Consider the following 24,365-nt stretch of genomic DNA (forward strand, 5'->3'; position numbering starts at 1 on the left):
AATTCTTAGAAAACTCTTTTCCACTGCCCCACCATAGGTTAAACAATTAATTAGTGTATGGCTATTAACATGAGCAAGATTCAACACTTGAGGAACAAAAGTGACAACGCTGACAAGTTTTACCTTATCTTCCACCTAGTGACATCTTATCTTTGGTGATTCATAAAATTTAACCATTCTATTTATATCCATATTTACACCCATACAATCAAAATCCATAAAAATAGATATAAATTTTTGCATCTGTATTCATCAAACAAAAGTGGAAATGGGTATAGCGATACACAAACTGGTATCCCACCCTACCCAGCCCTCCTTCAGACCCTACATGTAACATTTAGATCCACTGCCAAAGAGAGAGGGTTGTTCCAGTTACATCCCTCCCGCTATTCTCGTTCTGGGTGATCTAACAGGTCCACAGAAAGGAAACAATCATTACATCACTAGCAAGGCTCGGTCCATATTAAGGACAGAAATTAAGAGGATCCAAATATCCTTACATGCTAACAAGGCTCATCCATATTACGATTAATAGACCCAATGTTTGTTGCTATATCTTTCAAGATCATGCCATCCCTTGATTTATGGAAACACAAAAACACTAATCTCAAAAGGAGAAACCGGTACAACAATCTTGTGCTCGTATTGATCAGATGGTAGGCACAGAACCCTGATGATGCTACATGTCCTCATTTGTAAAACTTCGGTCTATCTGGAGCAATAGCCAAAATGGGTAGCTGGTGAAAAGATTTGCATAGTGAGCGATGTGCAAGCTTCAACACCAGATCAGTAAGGGCGGTATCGGCGCCCACGGTTCCCATCACTGCCCCTAGCTCCACCCTCACCTGAGCCGCCACTGTGATCACTCCTCCGATGAGAGGATGGAGAAGCCTGTGCACCAGGCTGCTGCCTGAACAATTTATCATGTAAAACAAGCCATACATAAATGAAAGAACATCAGGTGCCACAACAGCATAAAAATGCCCCATATACTAGATGAATTCCATGTACTCACATAACATAACCAAGTCGACCATCAGGTAGCACCATTGGCACCATTCTCATCCCAGATGGCATAGGTCCTCTACCATATATCACTGGCTGCATACAGTACAAATATCAAACAACGTCAACTAGCAATTTGCAGAATCTCATTAATTTCATATAAGAGTTAGCAGTGAAGAAAGAAAGATGGCGGAACTACAATGCATGCGCAATCTCAAATGCAGTGGTAAGGGAAATCCAACCTGGCCAAATCCTGTTGCACCATATCCACCACCGTAGGCCCCATATGGGGAATATGGAAGGAAACTTGGAAGAAGCCCAGGTTTGGATGAATTTGAAGCATAATCAGACTTTTTGTCGACCTGAGGTTTCGCCAGGGAAACATCCAAAACATGCCCTGTGGTTTAAATTAATCTCTTAGTCATGAAAATTGTCCTAAAAGTTACAATCATCACCAAAAGTTTTACAGCAAACAGAGCAGAAATCATTCAACTGGCTGTTCTCGCTCAGAGTAAATTTGTTAACTTTATAAGACCAATATAATTATGGTTCTACATGTTAAATGGAATCTAGATGCCTTCCAACATACCAGACCCAGCAAAAGATGACTTGCACGTTCATATAGCCCTCATCTATATCAATAAACAAATAAACTCAAATATAAAATATATTGGTTGCTAAAAAAGATGTATCCTCAGGTATAGCAGGAACTGCACTGATGCTACTTGCATTTGTTCAGAAGGTAAAAGCTTCAAGAAAACTTACCATCAATTTCATATTTTTCTGTTCCTTTAACTGCCTTCAACGCGCTAGATCTCTCAGCAAAATGAATGAATCCAAAATCTCGTTTTTGTCCAGCTTTAGCAGGAGGCAGAACAACTTTTGTGACCTCTCCATGGTGTCCAAAAAGTTCCTTCAACTTTTCTGGTGTGACATTCTCAGGCAAATTTTTCAGATATAAAGCCTTCACCTGCAAGAAATTCAAAGGACCATAATAAGGTTTGTATTTTAATGCAGCTAAAGCTTCAAAGGTACTTAGAATGTACATATCCAATCCAATATCTGAAACATGAAACCACTGGATCCATAAGACTATATGCAAGACTGGTGCAAAGAACTCAGAAAGCAAATTAAGGAGAAGCAACTATATAACTGAATTGTCAAGCAGTTCTATGGCACGACACTATGAGACCTCATAAACTTCTCATTTTGTGGGTTACTGTTAAAGTAATTATTACTACCATATACTCATATCATACTTCTGCCAGTGTGACAATATTTATTTTCTAACAGTTACTACAAGAAATTAATAGTCATTCCATGGTTTAAAGTTTCATCTAAAACGGATAGTTTCGACCAAACTTAACCAAAAATTCCAGTTTTGGTCAGTTTCGGTCAGTATTGGTTGAGTTTCGACTGAAACTAACCGACAATATTGTTAAGATCAGGATTGGATCGTATATGAAAAATAATGGATCATGGATAGTTAAGTTTTTAAGGTTTTTCCTGAGAAAAATGAAAAATAGACTCTGCTTGACTACATGAACAGATCTGTCCCTTGCTGTTGTGCTTTTATCTCATGCGCAGGCCTCATTCAGTTAATGAGATTAATTAGGAGCTTAGAATCACGTGATGGATGAGAATTTGTTGAGGTGTCATGGAAGCTTTGAATAAACTTTGAGACAGGATATTTCTTAGAGGTGAATGTTGCTGGATCAGTTGAAAAGCAGATTGATAAGCGTTGCATGAGAGCTCATAAGGATAAGGTGCTAAGGAAGTTAAAATCCTAGCATTGTAAAACTTCGTCACTTGAATTCTGACATCATATTTTAAAAAAGAAAAATCCATCGTCAGATTTGGGCACTGTTTACCTCCTCATGCGAAAATAGGGACACCCATCCTGTTTCAGTATGTGAACAGCACTCAAAAGGCTGTTTGAATGGATTGGAAGATCCATGATTTAGATCAATCCAACATTGGATCGTTCTATCTTTCTTTATTTAGATCTGTTGGTCCAATCTGGATCAATTTTATGCATTTTGATCCGGATTGTGGATTGGACAATCTTAAGAAAGTTGCTGACCAAAGCTACTGTTTTTTATCTTTCTATTGTTTAACACAAGGTATGCCGTCTCGGTACTCAGCCCATACCGGTGCCACACTATTACTATGTCGATATGGTGCGGTGAGGGGCCGGTCAGCATACTGAGTTTTGATACGCCCTCCGTACCATGTACCGATACCGAACCAGTACGGTACGGTACGGCGAACCTTGGTTTAACAAATATACAGTTTAATGTCTTTAGTTTAGTATTTTCTAAAATGTAAATATAATTCAATATTCTATTAGTCATAGACCCTATGACAACAATTGGTAGGTAGAACAAAGTCTGAAGGTTTACACCATGTACCATGGAGGGATACAACTTATACAGTGGAATAGGTATTCTTTGGTGTTTGATGGAAGAGATAAGTGCAAGGAATAAAGTGCTATGAATTTTGTGATAGATTTGGATTTTATCGCAAAGAAAAAATTGCCCTTCCACTTTTTGCTCAGATTAAATAGTTGATAGGGGCAAAAAGATAATTAGAGGGAATAAGTTTCCCTTATTCCACCATATAACTTCACTTCCTATTTTGGTGGCATAAGTTATACTGTCTGGGCCCATTAATACCAACACATGGTATAACTCCTATTACTTGGCCATTTTTTGTTGTTTGGCAACATAAAACAAAATAAGGGCTTTATTCCGTGGGCTATTCCACCTAGCAAACAAGACTAATGATTTAATCTATGTTATTTTTGGCTAAGCTTTTTTTTTATTATGATGTCTATCCTTATTAATTTCAAAGAATTACATGTTTATATCATTTTTGCTTTTCTTCATAGACGAATTTTTTCATTTTCAGAATGAAATGATAATAATGAAAACAAAATACTGAAATAAAATAGGTTTTTATTTAGATGAGTTTTTTCTTGCTTAGATGGGTTATTCAAATGAAATCAAGTGAAATATGCTTAGCTGGATTTTTCGTTTCTTAAGTGAGTTATTAAAACGAAATAAAATGAAGTATGGTTAGAGAAATTTTAGCTAAATACAAAAATTAAAGCAAAAACAGAAAATTCAAAAAGAAGACAAAAAATAGGAAAATTATAGAAATCAGATAAAAGTTTAAGGTGGTGAGGATGTTAAAGTCCTAGCATTGCAAAACTTCATCACTTGAGTTCCGACATTATATTTTGAAAAAGAAAAATCCATCATCAGATTTGGGCATCGTTTACCTCCTCATGCGAAAATAGGGACACCCATGCTGTTTCAGCATGTGAACAGCACCCAAAAGGCTGTTTGAATGGATCAGACGATCCACAATTTGTATCAATCCAACATTGGATTGTTCTATCTTGATTTCGATCAGTTGGTCCAATCTGGATCGATTTTATGCAGTTTGATCTGGATTGTGGATTGGACAATCTTAAGAATGTTGCTAACCAAAGCTACGGTTTTTGATCATTTTATTGTTGAACATATATATGTTTAATGTCTTCTAGTGTTTTCAAAAATTTGTCAATATTATTTAATATTCTATTAATCACAGACCCAAAGATAGCAGTTGGTAGGCGGAATAAATTACGAAGGTTTACACCATGTACCATGGATGGATAGGACACAGAGAGCAGAATAGGTTTTCTTAGGCATTTGGTTGGAGAGATAAGTACAAGGGAATAGAAGGCAATGAATTTGGTGATAGATTTGGATTTCATCATAAAGACAAAATTGCTCTTCCACTTTTTGCTTGATTAAAGAGTTGATAGGGGTGAAAAGATAATTACTGGGAATTAGTTTCCCCTACTCCACCATATAACTTTAGTTCCTATTTTTGGGGTATAAGTTATAGCGTTTGGGCCTACTTATACCTGCACATGGTATAAGTGGGCTCAAATGGTTTTATCTCTTATTGCTTGTCCTTTTTTGTTGTTTAGCAGCATAACACAAAGTAAAGGCTTTTGTCCGTGGGTTATTCAGCCTAGCAAATAGGCCCTAATGATTTAATTATTCCGCCAGACCAACCGTACCAACGTACCGGTGGGCATCGGTACCGGTTGGAACCGGTACCGAACCAGAGACACGCACAAGGACGTGACGCGCGGACGGAAAAAAAAATCGCGCGTGTCGCGTGCGCGCGCGGACACGTAAAATGCCACAGAGTGGCATTAAATAGCCCGCGTGGGTGCGTTGCCCCATGCGAGAAACCGCGTGCGGGCACGATTCCCTGCTGGAGAACCGGCCGCGGGCGCGATTCCCAGCTGGAGAACTGGCCGCGGGCGCAGTTTCCTGCGCGGAGAATCGCGCGCAGGCACGCGATTCCCCGTTCATGAGTCCGCGAGTCGATGGGGAAAAAACTCCGCATCCGCGCGACACAGAGTAGCATTAAATGACCCACGCAGGCTGCCAGCTCGCGTGGGCGCGCTGCCCCGCGCGGGCGCGGTTCCCTGAGACCGCAGCTTAGGGAACCGCGGGTAAGCACGATTCCCACCTCGCACCCACGCAGGCGCGCTGCCCCCCACGCAGGCATTCTTCCCCGCGCGCGTGGAGAAGCCGTGCTTGGGCCAGTGCGAACCGGCCCGATTTGCACCAGTTCAAGTACGGAACCAATCGGTTCCGACCCGTTTGGGTCGGAACCAAATTTATATGCTATACCGTACCGGTGCCGACGGGCACAAGCTGAACCGACCAGTTTCGATCGGTTCAACATACCTTGATCTTCACTAATACAAAGAATTGCATGATTATATCATTCGATGATTGTTTTTTAAGAATAAAATGATAACAATGAAAATGAAATACCAGAATAAAATAGGGTTTACATAGGTGAGTTTTTTCTTGCTTGGATGGGTTATTCAAATGAAATATGCTTTAATGGATTTATTTTCTTTCTTAGATGAGTTATTAAAATGAAATAAAATAAATTATGGTTGGAGAAAAGTGTAGCCAAATACAAAATTAGAGCAAATATAGAAAATTACAAAAAGTAGACAAAAGGATAGGAAACAAAAATCATAGAAAAGTTTGATATATTTAATGCATTGAGCTTTTAAACTAATCTCGGTCTGGTAAAATAATGCGAAATAATTTGTCTTGATTTTTATTCTTAATTTTTATTTTTCTGAATTTTTTATGAATTTTTGACCAAAACTGTCAAAATCACCGAAACCGCCACAACCGAAACTCTACCTAGGGGACTAAAACCAAAATCGAGATTTAGAGCCTTGGGCTATTGAATACTACTAAATAGGACGAGCATGGGCTACAACTATCTGATCAAGATATTAAGCAAACATATCATAGGTGATGCAAATCTTGTGTTAGGTCCATATGTAAGAGGGTTCAGAGGTCCTTCCATAAGGAATATGAGAATTTCAAGGGAAACTATAAGTGCTGTTCTAAACTTTTAGCAGGCTTAAACCCTAAAGAAAGTGCCACAAGATTAGGATTTCCTAGCAGTTCTAGCACAGGAATAACAAAAAAAAAGGTTTATGGCTGTCTGAAAATTCCAGAAAGCATCCAAAGAGACTTATCTTGCAATAAGCATGAATTTGACCCACAGCTGTGATGTATCTATCCATAGGATCAAACATATAAAAAGGTAAACTAACTTGCTTTAGTTTCAAGTGGCAAAAAAAGGAAAGCAGAATATGACAAATTTCCAACAAAATAAAGAATTAATAAGCAATCTAAGAAAAGGAATAAAGCAGTGAGAGGAAAGAAAAGAGAGGAAAGGAGAAAATACAAAGAGAAGGGAGAGGGAGAGAAAGAGAGCACCTTTTCTAGCTATTGAAAAGAAAGAAGTCTTCAATCTATTAGAATAAACTAAAACTGAATTAAATCATCTAAAACTGAATTATGATGAGTGTTAGATGGCTTCATGAGTGTAGAAACTCCAACTCAAACCTAAAATCCTCAAAATACCACTATGACAAAAAAAGGTCTTTTTCATGGTACTATAGCAAGATAAATACCATGAATGATACTGCTACAGTCCTAATCAAATTGTCAAACAAGGTCCATGATCTTTTAGTGTTATCCCTTGACTACAAATAACCTACTGAAAAGTAAGAACTGAAAGTCAACTAGAAAATTTCCTACCAAAAATGAGTTATCTAGAAAATTGAGGAGAAGAAGAAGAAGAAGAAGAAGAAGAAAGACAACTAGAAATAAGTCCAGAACAAGCTTTACAGGTCCCCAGCTCTCTGATGCACCTGTGGGACACTATGTTGACGATGTATATAAAACCCTGCAACCATATACATCATAGAAGCCACATAAATAGAATCATATGCATATAATACAATATAGGCATTAGGACAACAAATAATTAATTGCAAAAGAATGAACATATTGATATAAGCAACTACACCAGGCATATCATAACCGTCCCTCGCTCCCCCTCCCCTGCCCCCCCCCCCCCCCCCCCCACAAAAAAAACACACACAAAAAAAAAAATGCATACGAACACATAGAACCAAAAAAAGAAAAAAAGGAAAAACAACCCAGAAAATAGAATACACACAGCTGCTACCACCTCCACCACCGATGTCAGTCAAAAGAAATGGTTCGATAATTACAGTATAGAGTAGACTGGTGATGACTCTGATTGTGGGCTGAGATTTTATTAACAAAAGCACTAGCACTAAGAAGTGATCAAGAGCATTGTAAACAGCATATTGAGGAAGTAGGGACAAGAAGTTGCATCACTGCTGATAGATTTGCAAGCACTACAAGTAGCAAAAGAATTTGTATGCAAAGAAAGAAGTTGAATCACATTACAGTTATTGGAACTGTGATTCATCCGCCATGAAAGCCTCAGGAAGAAATTGGATTGACTGCATGAATATCCAGATATAAAATTCCGGCTAGTTAAGACCACAAGCCGGTAAGCCCCAACTACTATGGTAAACAACATGGCAAATTACACATGGTCAAACGATTCTGTAAAACTTAATTGATTAGATGATGCCAGAAACAAGCAGAGATAGGCAATAAAGATGGTGGTAATCTACAATCATATGACAAACAAGCCACCAACAAGATCAGTTCATGGGGATGACCAGTCAGTTCACAGAAACATGCTCAAGAGATATTATAAGAATAGAGAAATACCTATCAATTAAATACATATGAATAAGCAGGCAGTCTTAAAGCTGCATGGATCACGTATTCGGGCTGTAGAAACAGCATGTATGATAAGTACGCAGACAGCAGTCCAAAATTAAGCAATGAGGTGCGATCAGTCATAATATTATCCATTAAGTAATAGTGAGAGGCAAGAGAGCAACCCTGAGATCTAGCTTAAAGCATAGACAAATTACAACAAAAAGAAAGCCTGATAACTGAAGGTAATTAACCAATTGTGAAATTGAACTGATCTCAAACAGAGCAAAATGGACAATGACATCAACCAATAAAAACATTTTATCATGGTCAGATTGATGTGAACAAAAGGCTAAATTCAGATGACAGGACAGGCTGACAGTGCTACAATTCAAAAGTATAAAGAAGCTCAAAAAGGGGTAAAAACAGGTCCTCAACATGATTGAAATGTGAAACAAAAAGGATGCCTGTATACCCATATATCAACTTGAAGTACAATAATAGAACAAATTCATGGAACAATGGCAGAACACAAAAAACAGGTGAATCCTGGAATTGCAAATGTGGTGGGACATATAAGAATCTGGATTGCATAAAACATGAAGGCCATTAATAATCTAACTTGTAGAGAAATGGATGAACCAAAGAGTTGCACCACAAACTAAAAGGTCCCAAGGTCAAGCATAAAAATTAAAAAGATATTATGCTTTCAAAAGCAATCTAACAAAAATAGAATACTAAAAGCCTCCACAAGGCAGACAGACAACCATTTAAGGTGCAATAAGAAGTTCAAAATAGCATGAAAAGACTAGAAAAAGTTCTTGTCTAGGGTTTTTTGCATTGTGAGAGACAGAAGATCAAAAATATCCTTAAGATAGGATCAAGGCCATTCTATAATCCCTTGTGGCCGAAAATATAAACCAGCAGATGATGGAACCAGGAACAGTAAAAATCACAAAGGAAATTCCAAGATAGGTGCAAAACATGTAGATGAGAAAAGGAACTGGTGTCCCACCATCAGTTAGGCTGGATTAGAGAACACAAACTTTAACTGAATTAAATCAAATAGGAAATTTGCTTATTCGCATGATGGTTCTCAAAAAGTCAAAGAAAAGCCATGGAAAATAAATGAAAGCTAGGAGAGAAAAAATACTTTGTCAATCATCAATAATTAATCTAAAAGTAGGGTTCAGATTATCAAAATCTGTTAAAATGAAATCCAGGAACAAGACCAAGACTGCTCTTAAAAACAAACTATAGGGCCTAGTCTAATGCCAACAAACTCTCTTCAACCAAATGGTCACTACAGACACTGATGAAGAGTGGTGGTCGATGACTGACTATACTATTTCATGGCAAGTCTCCAGAGTTGGTGAAGGCACCACAAACTTAAGGAGAAAGAGTGCGAGCAGAATGAAGGCATTATTTCATTTGCGTGTGTTTGGTATTGCTTTTACTACTTAAAAAGTTCTTCTCGCAAAACAAGAAGCCAGAAGCTAGTTTTTCTACCTTCTCTTACAAGCACTTTTTCAACATTTGCTTCCTGTAGAACACTTTTCAGATATTGTTAACAATCACAGTATCACACATTTTTCTAGGAAAAGTGCTTCCTAGAACTTACCCACATATATTATAGACAATTGTTAATGACACCTATAAGCTAGGCAACAAAGTACAGTATCATGTAGAATACGCATACACAATCTCCTCATGATATAATTCCTATGAAACTCATACTGCGAATATATTGACATAATAAGACAGTATAGTGAAAATCCACATGTTAAAATGAGTCAAGATAGCACTATATAACAAGTTTAGGAAGTCTGCAGTTGACCAAATTTTCACTACTCAGATATAAATATGCATTATACAGTGACAAACTTCATGATACGGCATTCTCAAGTAAAATAAAGTTCTGAAGTTCAACATAAGCACCAATCTCAAGTATGAAGAGATGAAGAATAAAAAGAAGAACAAGAAGCAGCTCAGTCAAAAAGGTTAAATTGATGCGTCATCATTAGACAAGCCAATACACAATTTAGCCTGTATGAGTTAGTCTCGAAGCATGTTCCTCGTCTACATGAACATGCTTGGGATATTGCTCCCACAGAGTGCTCTTCTCAAGTTCCAGATATTACAGAGCAAGAGCTTATATCATGGCTGGGCATTCCTGAGCTACTTGAAGAAGAGGAGGAAAAAGAGCATAAACTGAACCCCACTATCAGAGAAGATATCATAATGGAGAAAAAGACTTTCTTGAAGCAAGTGGATTTATGGCAAAATGCCGACTGATTTGTAAGTTGCTGTCATAGAATGTCTAACTAAAACCTTGGATGTAGGTCAACCTAACTCCATTACAATGATATTTTGCAAAGTAATTGGTGGAACCACTTCTCTTCGATTTCATTGAGAAAGATTCAGAATCAAAAGCAGGAGCATATATCACTCCCTTCGCCATGTAATAAGTTGGGCACCATGTCATAAGCTGGGGAGGTTAAATTTGTTTTGTTGTTCGAAACAACCAATAGTATTTACTGTCAATTAAAAGTTCCTAATTATAGCTAACAAAAACCTTCACCTGTGTCATACATGAAGATGATAAGAAGATGGAAAATAACCTTTTAAATCATTGTAGAGTGCTTAAAAAAGTTCTAGACTCTTTCTCAACTTGATGGGATCCTCTCAGACATCCCTACTACTTCATCAAATGACATCAGGTGGCTTTATATATATGACTTGGGAGTTAATAACTTCAAGATCAATTCTCTGACGGCTTCTTTGGGTATTTCGAATAAAAGGAGTAAGCAAGTGGTTGTCTGTGTCAGCTAGTCAGCAGAGAGGACCATTGATATAGTTAATTTGTAGAACTGTTTTGTAGATGGTTTACTATTCAAATGAAGTCAGGTTAATTCTGCCAATGGAGACATGATTTGGGGATGAAGTCTTAGACATCTCTCAATGACCTATATGACCATCCCTACCATTGGGGTGTTGATGGGAAACAAGGGATTGAAGTACAGTACAACTTAGCTCTACATAGCTTAGGAAAGCATCCTCAAATTTTACTTTGTTCGAAGTTCTATCACAACTCCTGAGATGCAAGTAAAGTCAATTAACAAAAGTACCTCCGGATTTTCTGTTGTTTTTAATTTTTAGAACTATTTATGGATATGTTTCAGAAAATCCTATGTATTCCAGTGCTAAGTCAAAACCCATCCCAAACTTTTCAAATATTTTTGCCTTTAGGATTAAGTCATCTTCTAAGATCGATTAGTTATCCTCTTCAAGGTTTTAAATCCTATGGGATAGGGTTGTCCCAGTTTTTTCATAGAACGGACGCACCACCATCCCACCCTGTCTCGACACTTGGGGCAGGGAATGCCAAGATGTGCCGATCAAGAAGCTGAGATGATGGCAAGACAGTCCCATCCCGACAATTAGGATGGTACCCTTTCCTAACATCCTACAAGATGTCCCACCGGGATTTGAAACCACGATCATCTATACGGTTTTATGAGACATATGGTAACTGCATCATACTTAGTTATGTGAGGTGGCCTAAGCATTATTATTATTCTTGGTCTATTTTTCACCCCTATTTATCTTGTTGCTTTTTCCTTTTCTTGTCACATGTTTCTTTTTTCCTAGATATCAATTTACAGTGAAAGACCAACAAGTAGTGGAGATATTAAAAGTCATATTCTCTATTTGAAACAACTATGTTAAACAACAGAGTCATGAAGCCAAAACAAGAAGGATACAAGTTCTCTAGCAAAACCATGAAGTGAAAGCCCTAAAGGAAACTCCTAAATACTAATAAATCATGCACTTTTTATTAGTACAAATGATCACATACATATATATACACATAAATATATGGTAATTCATGTATATTAGTTTATGTTTTACATATCTCTCTACACTTTCCCTTTGCTCTGCAGTTTCTACAAGTACATGTGAATTTGCCAAAGGTCACAAAGAGACCAGTCTAGAGCCACATCTAAAGGTCCATCTTTTGATGGCCTAGGTCCAACAATATAAGACACTCTCATTTACAAGATATAGCCCAACCAAGGTGAGGATTCACCATTTTTTCTTACTCAATCATCCAACAATATCACCTATAATTATAGACCATGGCATGGAGATATATTATCACCTCTATGAAGGTAAGGAGCAAGAGAAGGATAAAGATGCATAATCAAATAATCAAGAATTAGTCCAAGATGTTAACTGGGAAAAATAACTATGTGATCGTGATGCCAAAGAAGCGAGAGAAGGATTAAGATGCATCATCAACTCATCGAGAATTCGTCTAACATGTTAACTAGGGGAATAAAACTATGTGATGGTAATGTCCAAATTTTGTTGATATATAGCTACTTACTGTGTGAAAGACACATGCACAAACTAAAGCTAGAAGATGAATTATATGGAACATATGTAGATGATGCATTTAAGGTCAAGTATTATTAGGAACATTATAAATTTCTAATGTTGTTGAAATTTTTAAGAACTATATATATGCAATAATTGCAGAAATTCCTTGAAAAGTAAGAACTTGATTATTTGACTTGTCTAAAAATCTTAATTCAACTAAGCCTTAATCCCAAACTAGTTAGGTCAATTACATGATTCCTTTACCTCCATTCCACTTGGTTTCGGGGTTGGTCTCAGAATTTTTACTTTCACAATATGTTGAATTTTATTTGTTTGAAACTATTTTTCTAGAAGTTTTATGTTGAATTTTAAATATTTCAGCTATTTAAATCCCTTTACTATGAGCTTTGTAAAAGTTTTATTGTCTACATTAATAGTTAATTTGATAACATTTGCTTTTCTCCACAGTGTTCGGATAGATTTCCTGCACCTGTGCCCCATACTTTTCTTAAGAAAATTCTTTGTTCCACACTTTTCCTTTATCTTCAACTTTTCTACCAGCAGTACTCAAACAGAAATGACATAAGATTTGAAATCATCCAATTGGTAGTATTTTAATAGACCACATACGAGCAGACCATGAAGACAAAAGGCATGTTTAAGGTCACCAAGCAGCAAGTACACTGAAGTGAGCTCCAATGAAGCCATAACTAAAGATGTGAATGTTCTACAACAACGTATATTCGAAATCAACTCCACGATCAATGTCAGTCATACCTTGGAAATTAGTTCTTGACAATAGTTAAGTAAACACTAACTTCAAAAATAGGGTATATAGGGTGTAATAATCCAGACATGAAGGCCTCTCTTGCTAAAGAGGCTGTTCATGCCTTTAAATTTATTTGTCGGTGGTTTGGTAGAGTTGCACAGTCGCATTATCCAACACACGAATCAACAACAAACACGTGCATGCGAGCATGCATAGAAAGAGAGCTGTAATTCTACAAGTAGGATTATGAGCCTGAATCTCACATTTGTAAATAAAAAATGGCCATTTAAATAGAGAAGATGCATCAATGAACCCTCAGAAACATGGTATAAATTGAGGATTCACATTCTTGAGCATGACCTACTCATGTAAAGCACATATTGCCAACAACCAGCACAAGTATTTTTAAACTATAAATCAAATAAAACTACTAATACATCAAGAATTATTAATTTAATTGATACTTATACTATAAGCAATAAATATCTGAATCATCTGATTATCTTTTAACAAATACTAATATTATTTATCATGGTTCAGCTAGAGCTGCTCAAAACCCGGGCCGGGCCGGGCTCTACAGCAGAAATTAGACCCGATAGCTATGCCCAGGCCCGGCCCGGCCCGGCCCGACTGTCAGACTTAAATTTTTGTCCAAGCCCGACCTGACTTTATAAATTTGGTCCCAGACCCGACCCGATAACTAATATAACTAATAATATAGAACTAGATATGACTAAATAGAATTAATAGAGTTCTATTTTTCTAATAGATATTTTTCTTTGTTTGGAATCTGAAAATGGGCCATAATGGCCCAACAGCTTAATGGGCTCTCTAAAACTGGATGTATTTTTCTACCTTTATATATAAAACATGGGTCAGACCGGGCCATTTTTAAAAGTTTCCAGGCCCGGCCCAATTTTTTTGGTCGGGCCGCTTTTCCTGCCCAGGCCCGACCCATGGGCCTTTTTTTAATGCCCAAGCCCGAAAAATTCTGGGTCGGGCTGGGCGGGCTGGGCGAGCCAGAAGGCCCGCGATCAGCTCTAGGTTCAGCATGTAGCCCCTAAATTTCAATTTATGTGCTTCAAACTACTAAGGCCTCATTTGGTAGAGCTTTTGGTGGGCCAGAAAGCACTTTCTGACCCTCCACAAATACTTTTGGATAGAATAGAGGTGTTTAGTAAAAAAATTGAAAAGTTATTTTAGCTTTGCCAGAAAGCTAAAACAGCTTCTTGGGAGAAACTCCAAAATGAAGCTTCTTCGGAAAAGCACTTTTAGCATGCGGCGGAAAGTTGTTTTGATTTATAATTTTTTTTTGAACCAAAATACCCATGATAAAATATTATAATTACAGAAAATGTCCCTTTATATTTGTTGATATATAATGATAATAATTATAATATTTTATATCTTTATTATTGTATTATACTATAAATATAATATTATATTACATTATATCATAATACATTGATATGTTATGTTATATAATATCAAACTATGTTATACTATTATGCTATAGTATACAATATTATATTACTATATTATAATAATATTATATTACATTACAGTAATATTATACCATATCATATATTTATGTATTAATACATATTATATTCTATTATGTTCTGTTGTATAATATTATGCAATATTCTTTAAGGTCATTTTATCATACCAAAAGTACTTTCTCAGTTTGTTTACCAAACACATATTAAAGTTTAACAATATTTTAGAAATGTAGTTACCAAACAGCAAATAGCTTTTTATAAAAGTTCTACTTTAAAAAGCTCTACTTCCGAAAGCTCAACTGCCAACAGCTCTGCTAAATGGGGCCTACGATGAGTGCTATACAACATTCCCCCTTTAATACAATTAATGCAGGAGTATCTGACCCCCCAGGAGTGAAAGAAGTGGGATGATTGACGGCTAGGTAAATCCGGGTCTCTGCCCATTCCCTTGAAGCCAGGTATTCGTTTCTCGCTAGCATGAAAACAGAATCCATGGCATCAGATTCATTAGCTTCGGACGCATAGGAATCAATTCTTCCCGTACTCTCTTGCCCATAAACTAGTATTAAATATGCCAAATCCATTGAATGGACAATTAAACTAGTAAAAACCACAACAATAGAAGAACCAACAACAAGATATTTGAATATATTTATGTCTGCTTACTTCCTGAGGAAAAAACTAATACATTATAGAATTTAAACCACCAACCACCATGCTGGAAAATATGATTTTGCCATGGTCAAGATCTGAACTGTTCGCCAAAACTAAATCATTTTGAAATGAATCATAACTCTGATCAAATTCAAACCAAGACTGCCCTAGTACCCAGAGGTCTTGGCTGAAATCAAATACCTTTGACTCAATTTGAGTAGTTTAAACCAAAACTAACATAACTGTCTTTTTCTTTTTGGTGGGGGTTCACCATGTGTAACTAATGTTACCCATGTCATTTAACATTTTTCATTTCAATAACTAATGTAAAAAGATTTTTTGACATAACTGATATTATTTTGGTTGAGCTTTGCTTGTGAACAATTTATGAAACCTCTACAGAGCAATTTTTCAAAAGATTATACTACAATTTCAAGTTTTGAGCAGTTAGGAAAGCACCTAAGTCTTTGGATGCACAAAATACAAAGGTAATTATAACTATATTTATCTGATGCAAATCAAAATCAAAACAAAATTTTCACTTAAGTGTAAAAACTTATTGAATAAGTAGAAAGTTGAAATTCATGTGCTCAATCAAATCAAAAAATCAGGAATTACCATACAGATGCATGTAAAGCTTAATATCATCATTATTATAAAATCAAGCATCACTTGCAAAGCAAACTTTAACTGAGAGATTTCTAAGTCCTCATGTACAGTGAACTCCCAATATATTCCTCTATTTCAATTACTGTAATTAATAAGTACAAAAGGCCTCTTAGAACAAAAAAAGCCTCTTTTGCCACCCATAAGAGAAGCCAATTTGTTAGTAAAAATATTTCACAATGGCCTCAAAAACCTGTATTAGAACATTACTTGGGATAATGATGGCGACTGGAAAAACAAAATTGCTGTTGGTCAAGGAGTTCCAATTACTAGATTTTCTAATTATAATGCCAAGCTTATATAAACCAGACACATGCCTTAACATAGTTATTAGTGGAACTTACTGTCTCTTGTCAAGTTACTGAATATTGATATTGGATATACATATTTCCATGGCATGGTTGTAAGGGTGACATGACAGGACATCATAAAATTGAGGGTCCTTGAATAATCATTTGTATTCAAATCCCCTATTGCGCAACTTAATTGCTTCACATGACCATTTACAAATTTAGCATGAAGCATTTATGCCATGCCCATGATTGTTTAAGCCTGACTAATAATTAGTATTAAGAAATTTATACCGCTATGCGATCTAAGGTAATATAAATTCACAGCCAGTGCTTGCCTGTGGAGCATGAAAAAATGGATACAAGAAACAAATACAGCATGATACTGAAAAAATTATAAAAAACACAATATGGCTGAAAGATGAGAATAAATATAAAATCTTTAATTTTTCATATATGTCAAAGGCATCCATAAAGTATAATGGGTCGTCACAGTAGTACATTTATACTACACAGAATAACATAGATATCCCCAAACTAGAGAACATTTATTTGAAGTAACACCCAAAAAAAACTCCCACCCCAAAGGTATGATCTAGGGAGTATGTCCAGCATATACAAGAAGTAACTAGAGACCTTGTTTTTGGATTCTCAATCTTAAAAAAAAAAACCATTAAAAATAAGTATGTATCTACCAAGTATTGGTACTCAACACCTGTCAGATATAATCACAGCATGCAATTTGGAGCATCCATGTACCTAGGTTCTCAGTTCCTACAGCAGTTCAAACTAGTCTAACCCCTATATGGACTGCATTCTTGTACCACTACACTAGCCATGGCAAGCTCAATCAAATTTCACAACAGCAATTTCCACATGGTATACAATGATGTCATGTAACGTACAAAAAATTGTACATAGTCAAAAAGATCAAAATAGTTTCCTACATAAAAGTAATTGGACACAGCTACTGAACATAGCAAAACCCAGAACTCCTTTTTGAATGAAAAAATTGTTTTTGAATGAATTCTAGTGACATGTTTTTTGAGTTTCTCAGTTGACAGAGACAGTCTCAGCCCAGCTATCCAAACATTCAGTACTACTTCAAGTGCCTCCCTTACCATAAGGAAAATACTTAAATTGCCACTCATCCCTTAAATATTCAAGTTTCCAACTAAAAACTAGTTCGAATTATGATTCTTTTATTTTTAATTAAAAAAAGTTTTTTCAGTTTTTAAAAGCTTCAACACATTTTGAACCTTTTGAATTTCTATGAAGCTGAATAAGTGCCCCAGTGCCACACAATCTCTAATCTGCATAAAAACTTTAACCATCAGCGCCATAAAGGATTTACATATATCCACTTTCATTAAATATAACCTGACGCCATCAAGTAGTATTGATGCATCGGTCAAATCACAAAGTTCACCATCTCCACTGCCAAGCACCTTCTGTGTTAGGGTAAGCAATCTAGCTAGAGAACATATTCAATAGTTTGATCATTTTACCCTTCAACCACTATTAAACGTAGTCTGTTGTGAGGATATCAAACCAAAAGACATAAGCTCTGAGTCAATATCTCACTTTGTACGATTTGCAAAGAATAAAATATTTAGAAATTTACTTGACCTTGCATAATATTCATCATGAAATTGTTACAATGCATTTTTATCAAGCCAAGCAACCAATTAATTTTTAAAGTTGCGAATTCACTGTTGATTTGACAGAATAACCTCCCTTTATTACGGAAGTTTGCCCTGTTATATAGCAACACAGTAATACAAAAATCAACAAGCAGCCACAGGCAAAAATCAGATACTTATTATCTAGCAACATTTGCCACATTTCTAACCGTATATCTTGATCATATAAGAAGCTCATATGCATGAATAATAACTAAGTGCTGCCAATAATGAATAAAGAAGCTGAAAAAAATAAGAGCATACATGATATAAAGGTCAAAAACAAACAACAAGACATACTACATTACATTCTTTTCTATGTAAGTTGCTTTACCTGAGCAGCAGCAGAAGAGTCGGCCGAATTTTTTGGGTCGGCCCAGCTGACAGTTGGGTTGCTTCCATCCATCTTAAAGTTTGGACTCGACATCTTCTGCCTGGCATAATCAGCACAGGCATGGTTGTAGTACTCAACAAAAAGAAAACCACGGTTGCGGCTGGGGTTCTGCGGATCCTGAGATCATCATTGGAAAAAAATAAGGAGGCCAACAGAGAATCCAGACTGCTTGAGACTCACTAAAGTTCATAGACAAGCACCTACCTTGAACATTTCAACATTCTCAACCCCAGGGCCACTTTCTTCAAGGATTTTCCTCAACTCATCCTCTGACAAGCTCTTGGGAACATTACCAATGAATAACCGGTGCTTTGCTTGCGATAAAGAACATCTCAAGGTTCTCCCCTAAATGAACAAAAGCAAACACCTTTCAAGAATTTAACCAAAAGGTAAAGCAACGGCATAGCCCTAAAGCAACCATTTATCAACCAAATTACCTTAAATTCCTTGTCATGGAGCTCCTCAATTGCCTTCTGACCCGCATCCTTGTTTGTGAATGTAATGAAAGCAAAACCCTTGCTTTCCCTTGTATCCTTATCCTTCACTAGCCTTACCTTATACCCATCACAAATTTTACACAACAATCCAACATATAAACTCATAAAACAAGCCAAAATTCTGTATTTTCAGTACCAATCTAACCTCAAAAATCTCCCCAAATTTCTCGCATAGCTCTCGGAGGTCCTCCTCTGTAGCATCTCGGGGCAACCCGCCGATGAAAACCTCCGACCCATGAGGTGGCAGTGCAAGCAGCTCCACCCACTTCTGGGCGTCAGCCTCTCCCTTCGACCCGTCTCCCGGCGTTTCCTCTTGTTCCTCCCCTTCTTTCATCGAATCACGAGCAGGATCATTGGCTCCATCAGATGGCGAGGCCTTCTCCTGCCCCTCGCTGTCCGACCCGTGCTCACGCTCCTCCTCCTCATCCGGGGACTCCTGCCTGACCTTCCGGTAGCCATAATCTTCCCCAGCATCATCGTCGTCCATCATGTCCTCGATTTCGTTGTCGCCATCGAGGTCCACCTGCTCCTCCGGCTCCGCCATAGCTCGACAGTCACAGCAACAACTCAAATACTTTCGTGTATCTCGCACAACTCTTCTACCCCTAAAACTCCATTATCTTTTTCTCAGAAAAGGGCCTAGAAACCATCAAAATAGCTCCAAATAGTGTGTGTGAGAACTGAGAACAGTTTCAAAAATCACAGAAAACGAGGGTAAATAGAATCTATTAAGGAATATTTTCCGGCGAATCCTAAAACCCTAAACTCCGATAAAGGATTCAACGACAACAATTCCCAGATTAAAAAGGGACGAGACAACGGGGAGAGAAAATATATACTAGAGTTGGGCAACAGGCCGTGCCGGGCCGGCCCGGCCCAGGCCCCCGGGCCCAAATTCTAAGCGGGCCGTGCCAGGTGCCTGGCACGGCCCGCTTATGAAGCGGGCCGTGCCTGGCACGGCCCGTGAGGCACGGAAGGCCAGCCCGGCCCGGCCCCCGGCCCCTCTATTGGTGGGCCGGGCCGGGCACGGCACGGCACGGGCCGTGACAGGCACGGCCCGTAACGGGCGCAAACGGGCCGTGCCAGGCACGGCCCGCAACGTCTCTAAATGGGCCGTGCCTAGCACGGCCCGTAACGGCTCCAGACGGGCCGTGCCTGGCACGGCCCGTCTGGAGAGGGGGAGGGAAAATAGCCGTTTCCAACGGCTATTTTCGGGAAAAAGTCGATTTTACCCCTCCCAACAGTCCAATAACGGCTGAATGGAGGGGTATTTTGGGAAAAAAAAATTTTGGGCTTCTATAAATAGCCCATTCCTCCCTCATTCTCACCACACCAAACCTCTCATTCTCTCCTTCTCTACTGCTATTATTTCTCTCCTCTAAAGTGCTCTTCTAGCAATTTAATTTTTAGTTTGTTCAAGTGCTACACAAGAGGAGGTTCCTGTTGAGAAGAGAAGGTCGCTTCTGTTGAGAGCACAAGAGGAAGCTCGGAATCTCGGCTCTGCCTCTGCCCTCCGACCCTCTACTCAATTCCTCCTTGCGGTTAGTTTTTATTTTTTGAATTAATCATAGATATGTCATCTTTTGAGGAAAGTCAGTTTGGCATTCCTGTTTCTGAGGGAGAAGAAACTAATCCCCAACCCCCCTGTTCCTAGTTCCTCTAGAACTGGTGAACCGAGTGAAGGTCAAACCTCTTCTCGTAAGAGGACTAGTACTGTATGGAATGAATTTGATAGAGTTATGGTTGAGGGAGTCTGGAAAGCTAAATGTAAAAAATGTGCCAAACTTTATAGTTGTAGTAGTAGTGGGGGAACAGGGCATTTAAAAAGACATCAAGAGAGTCATAGGATGCATGATTCTCATGCTCAAACTCAAAGTAGCCTTAATATACAAGGGGGATTACTTGTAGGTAATTTTGCATATAATCATGAAAATCAAAGAAAAGCACTTGTAAAATGGATAGTTAAGGATGAATTACCTTTTAGTTTATGTGAATCTTTTAATTTTGAAGAATATGTTCAATTAAACCTACAACCTGCTTACAAAAGAACTAGTAGGCGTACATTTAGAAGAGTAGCTATGACCAATTTTTTAGCAATGAAACAAAATTTAATTGAAACACTTTCTACTTTAAATGTAAAAATTTCATTAACTTCTGATATTTGGTCAGCATCTGTAGGTAGTAATTGTTTTATTGCCATTACTGCTCATTATATTGATAATGATTGGCAATTAAATAAACGTATTCTTGCTTTTCGTGCTTTTGATTTTCCACATTCTGGACAACAAATTTCAAATATAATTTATCAAACTGCATGTTCATATAATATTAATGATAAAATTATGTCTATTACTTTTGATAATGCATCTAATAATAATTCTGCTGTTGTATTATTAAAAGACTCATTGCATCCCATATTAGATGGAAATTTACTGCATATTAGATGTGCATGTCATATCTTAAATCTTTCTGTTCAAGCTGGCATGGGCATGATTCAAGATGTGATTTCAAAAATTAGAAATGCAGTTTCTAATTTATAAAGAAAACATTTTCAATCTTACTTAATTCTTTATACTTCTAGTTCTTCAAGGTATTCGTCCTATATTCCAGTTATTCATGCTTCTAGATCAAGACTTCAAGAATTTAAGGAATTATGCATAAATCATGGTAAACGTTTTAAAAAATTTAAACTTGATGTAATTACTCGTTGGAACTCCACATATAGCATGATACATGATGCATACCCATATAAAAATTTATTAAGTGCATATATTAATGATCGTGGATTAGGATTTACATTGACTGAAACTGATTGGAATAAAGGAAAAATTTTGGAAGATTTTTTGCTTAGTTTTTATAATGCTACCAATGTTCTTTCTGGTATTTATTACCCTACTTCATGTTCATTTTTACAACAAGCATATATAATTAGTCAAAAATTTGCAGAACATAGATATGATGATGTTTTAATGCCTATTATTCACCTAATGGAATCTAAATGGAATGAGTATTGGGACAGGATATGTCCTATGCATAACTTAGCTGCTGTATTTGATCCTAGAGTTAAATTAAATGGCGTGCTAATTTTACTTGATGCATACGCTGAAAATATGAATCAAGATGCTGAATCTGCTAAAGATGAGGTAAGACAACTTCTTTATGATATTTATGCTATATATGATGAAAAAATTCGTGGATCTAGAACACAAATACAAACCTCTATTCCTCCTTCTAGTAGTTCTCGTTCGTCATCTATTTTTTCATTCATTGCACAGAGAAGACACACACATGCTTCAAGTTCCTCTTCATCTTCTTCATCTTTAAGTAGTGAACTAGAATTTTATTTACGAAATGATCTTCAGTCTGCATATGATGAAAATCAAATAGAGAATCTAGATGTATTATCTTGGTGGAAGAGTGTTAGAAATCAATATCCTGTTATGTCTGCAATTGCACGCGATATTTTAGCTGTGCCAATGTCCACGGTAGCATCGGAATCCGCTTTTAGTGCAGGTCGGCGTGTTCTTGACGAAAAGAGAAGTAGGATGACGGGCGAAACGGTGGAGATGCTTCTCTGCTTCAAGGATTGGCTAGATGCTGAGGCAAGACTTCAAGATAAAGGTGGACATAATACAACATCCTCTGATGATGATGATACAAACACTACTGAAGACTGAAGACTGAAGACTGAAGAGTGAATACTGATTCACTGAATCACTGATGATTAGTAAGATTTCTTAATTTTTTATAATTGTACATTTTTATTGTATTCTGGAGGTCAGACCAAGGTCCAAACCTCGGCCCTTTCTTAGTTTCTTATTGTATTCTAGAATCTAGAGGTCAGACCAAGGTCCAAACCTCCCTTCATGTACCATTTTGATTTAAATTAATAAACTGGTAGGGGTCTATGCCAAACCCCCCACCATTAAGGTGGCTTTATATTCATAAATCAAGATTTCTTAGTGTTCAATATTTATTAATTTATTAAAAAAATTTTATCGGGCCGAGCCGGGCCCAGGCCCGGACCGTGCCAGGCTCGCGTGCCAGCCCGGCCCAGGCCCTTATGGGCCGTGCCGTGCTGGCCCGCGGGCCGTGCCGTGCTTGGCCCGCGGGCCTAGACCGGGCCGTGCCGGCCCAGGCCCGAAGCGGGCCGTGCCTGGCACGGCCCGCTTGCCAGGAACCTCTAGCCCAGCACGGCCCTATCAAAGGGGCCGTGCCAAGCACGGCCCGGCACTGTAGCTGGCGGGCCGTGCCAGGCACGGCCCGCTTCGTGCCGTGCCGTGCCGGGCCGTGGGCGGCCCGGCCCAGTGCCCATCTCTAATATATACGAACCCTTCTACGTGCGAAGAAGGGGAAAAAAAAAGAAGAGAGATAGGGCTAGCTTACTGGATTTGGGTTTTGGCTCGCCGTGCGCTGGCGCGGAGGCTAATGGCTCGGGAGAGTGGGAGAGGGGTGAGAGTCGCTTACTTTGCGTCCCCTGCTTTTTATCGGCACTACACGGTAACAAGTGAAGTATTCCGGGGACGTCCGGGGAACATCTGACGGTTGGGAGTGTCAAAACGGTAACCCTATCTTGCCATTTGGTGGATCCGCCCGACTTTCGGATTGACATGCAAATGGTGCGCGATTCCCCGATTAAAATAATATGGTAAACACTAAATAGATGATTTAAAACATTCAGGTACGGTGGGTGGTAACGGTGGATGTCTTCCGCAATTGCACCCAACAGATTATCATGGTCATCTCTGAGCCCAGTGTGGACCCATGGGTGCTATGCGGGGTTTATGCGAGCACTGGCTACAAGACTCGGCATGTGCTGTGGGATGAGATCACCACCTTGGTATCCTAGGGTATCTCCATTGCTGTAGTTGGGGATTTCAATTGCATCATGAGCCCTAGTGAGAAAAGAGGGGGGGGGTTAGGAAGGTTACTGATTCAATGGATAAGAGGGAATTTCGGGATTTCGTGTCGTGTAATGGGTTGGTGGATCTTAGCTATACCGGTCCGCGTTTCACATAGTGCAATAACCAAATAGGCAAAGCCAGGATCTGGGAACGGATCGACAAGACCATGGCGTCCCCGGATTGGGTCCTCCGGTTCCCTACCTACCATGTGAGACACCTGCCCCATATTGCGTCGGACCTCCGTCCGCTACTAGTCTCCACAACCTCGGGCTCGAGTCATCATCCCTTATTTCACTTTGAAAAGATATGGTTGTCTTACCCCCAGTCATAGGATATCGTCAGGGCGGCCTGGGCTCTGCCGGTCCGAGGCGATGCTATACAAAAGGCCTCGAGAAAACTGGAGCTTACTAAGAGGTGGCTATACCGATGGAACCGGAAGGTTGTGGGGAACATCTTTCGCAGACTGGA

At 38.3% G+C, this 24,365-nt stretch overlaps 1 protein-coding gene across 2 annotated transcripts; it reads right to left on the reverse strand.

Annotated features, from left to right (window-relative positions):
* Window positions 1–421: 421 nt before the first annotated feature.
* Window positions 422–23,515, reverse strand: LOC103703703 (heterogeneous nuclear ribonucleoprotein Q-like). Of its 2 annotated transcripts, XM_039117022.1 has the most exons (9): window positions 23,380–23,515; window positions 19,139–19,632; window positions 18,934–19,050; window positions 18,701–18,841; window positions 18,437–18,613; window positions 1,771–1,975; window positions 1,248–1,402; window positions 1,016–1,101; window positions 422–910 (listed from the first exon to the last, which is right to left on the reverse strand). In XM_039117022.1, the coding sequence occupies exons 2-9, from the start codon at window positions 19,535–19,537 to the stop codon at window positions 787–789; spliced, it is 1,404 nt and encodes a 467-aa protein (XP_038972950.1). In that variant the 5' UTR covers window positions 19,538–19,632; window positions 23,380–23,515; the 3' UTR covers window positions 422–786. The 2 variants fall into 2 exon arrangements, with proteins under 2 accessions (XP_038972950.1, XP_038972949.1); XM_039117021.1 differs by lacking the exon at window positions 23,380–23,515 and having other exon boundaries at window positions 19,139–19,806.
* Window positions 23,516–24,365: the final 850 nt, after the last annotated feature.

Source organism: Phoenix dactylifera, unplaced genomic scaffold (assembly GCF_009389715.1).
Source record: "Phoenix dactylifera cultivar Barhee BC4 unplaced genomic scaffold, palm_55x_up_171113_PBpolish2nd_filt_p 000162F, whole genome shotgun sequence".
NCBI classification, from domain to species: Eukaryota; Viridiplantae; Streptophyta; class Magnoliopsida; order Arecales; family Arecaceae; genus Phoenix; species Phoenix dactylifera.

Bases quoted from the DNA above. Each gene is read 5' to 3' on its own strand.
- LOC103703703 (XM_039117022.1), bottom strand. From the start codon at position 19,537: ATGGCGGAGCCGGAGGAGCAGGTGGACCTCGATGGCGACAACGAAATC. The intron at 1,403-1,770 runs GTAAGTTTTCTT...TTTAAACCACAG, and splicing joins AGAAAAATATGAAATTGATG to GGCATGTTTTGGATGTTTCC. The intron at 911-1,015 runs GTGAGTACATGG...TAAATTGTTCAG, and splicing joins GGTCGACTTGGTTATGTTAT to GCAGCAGCCTGGTGCACAGG.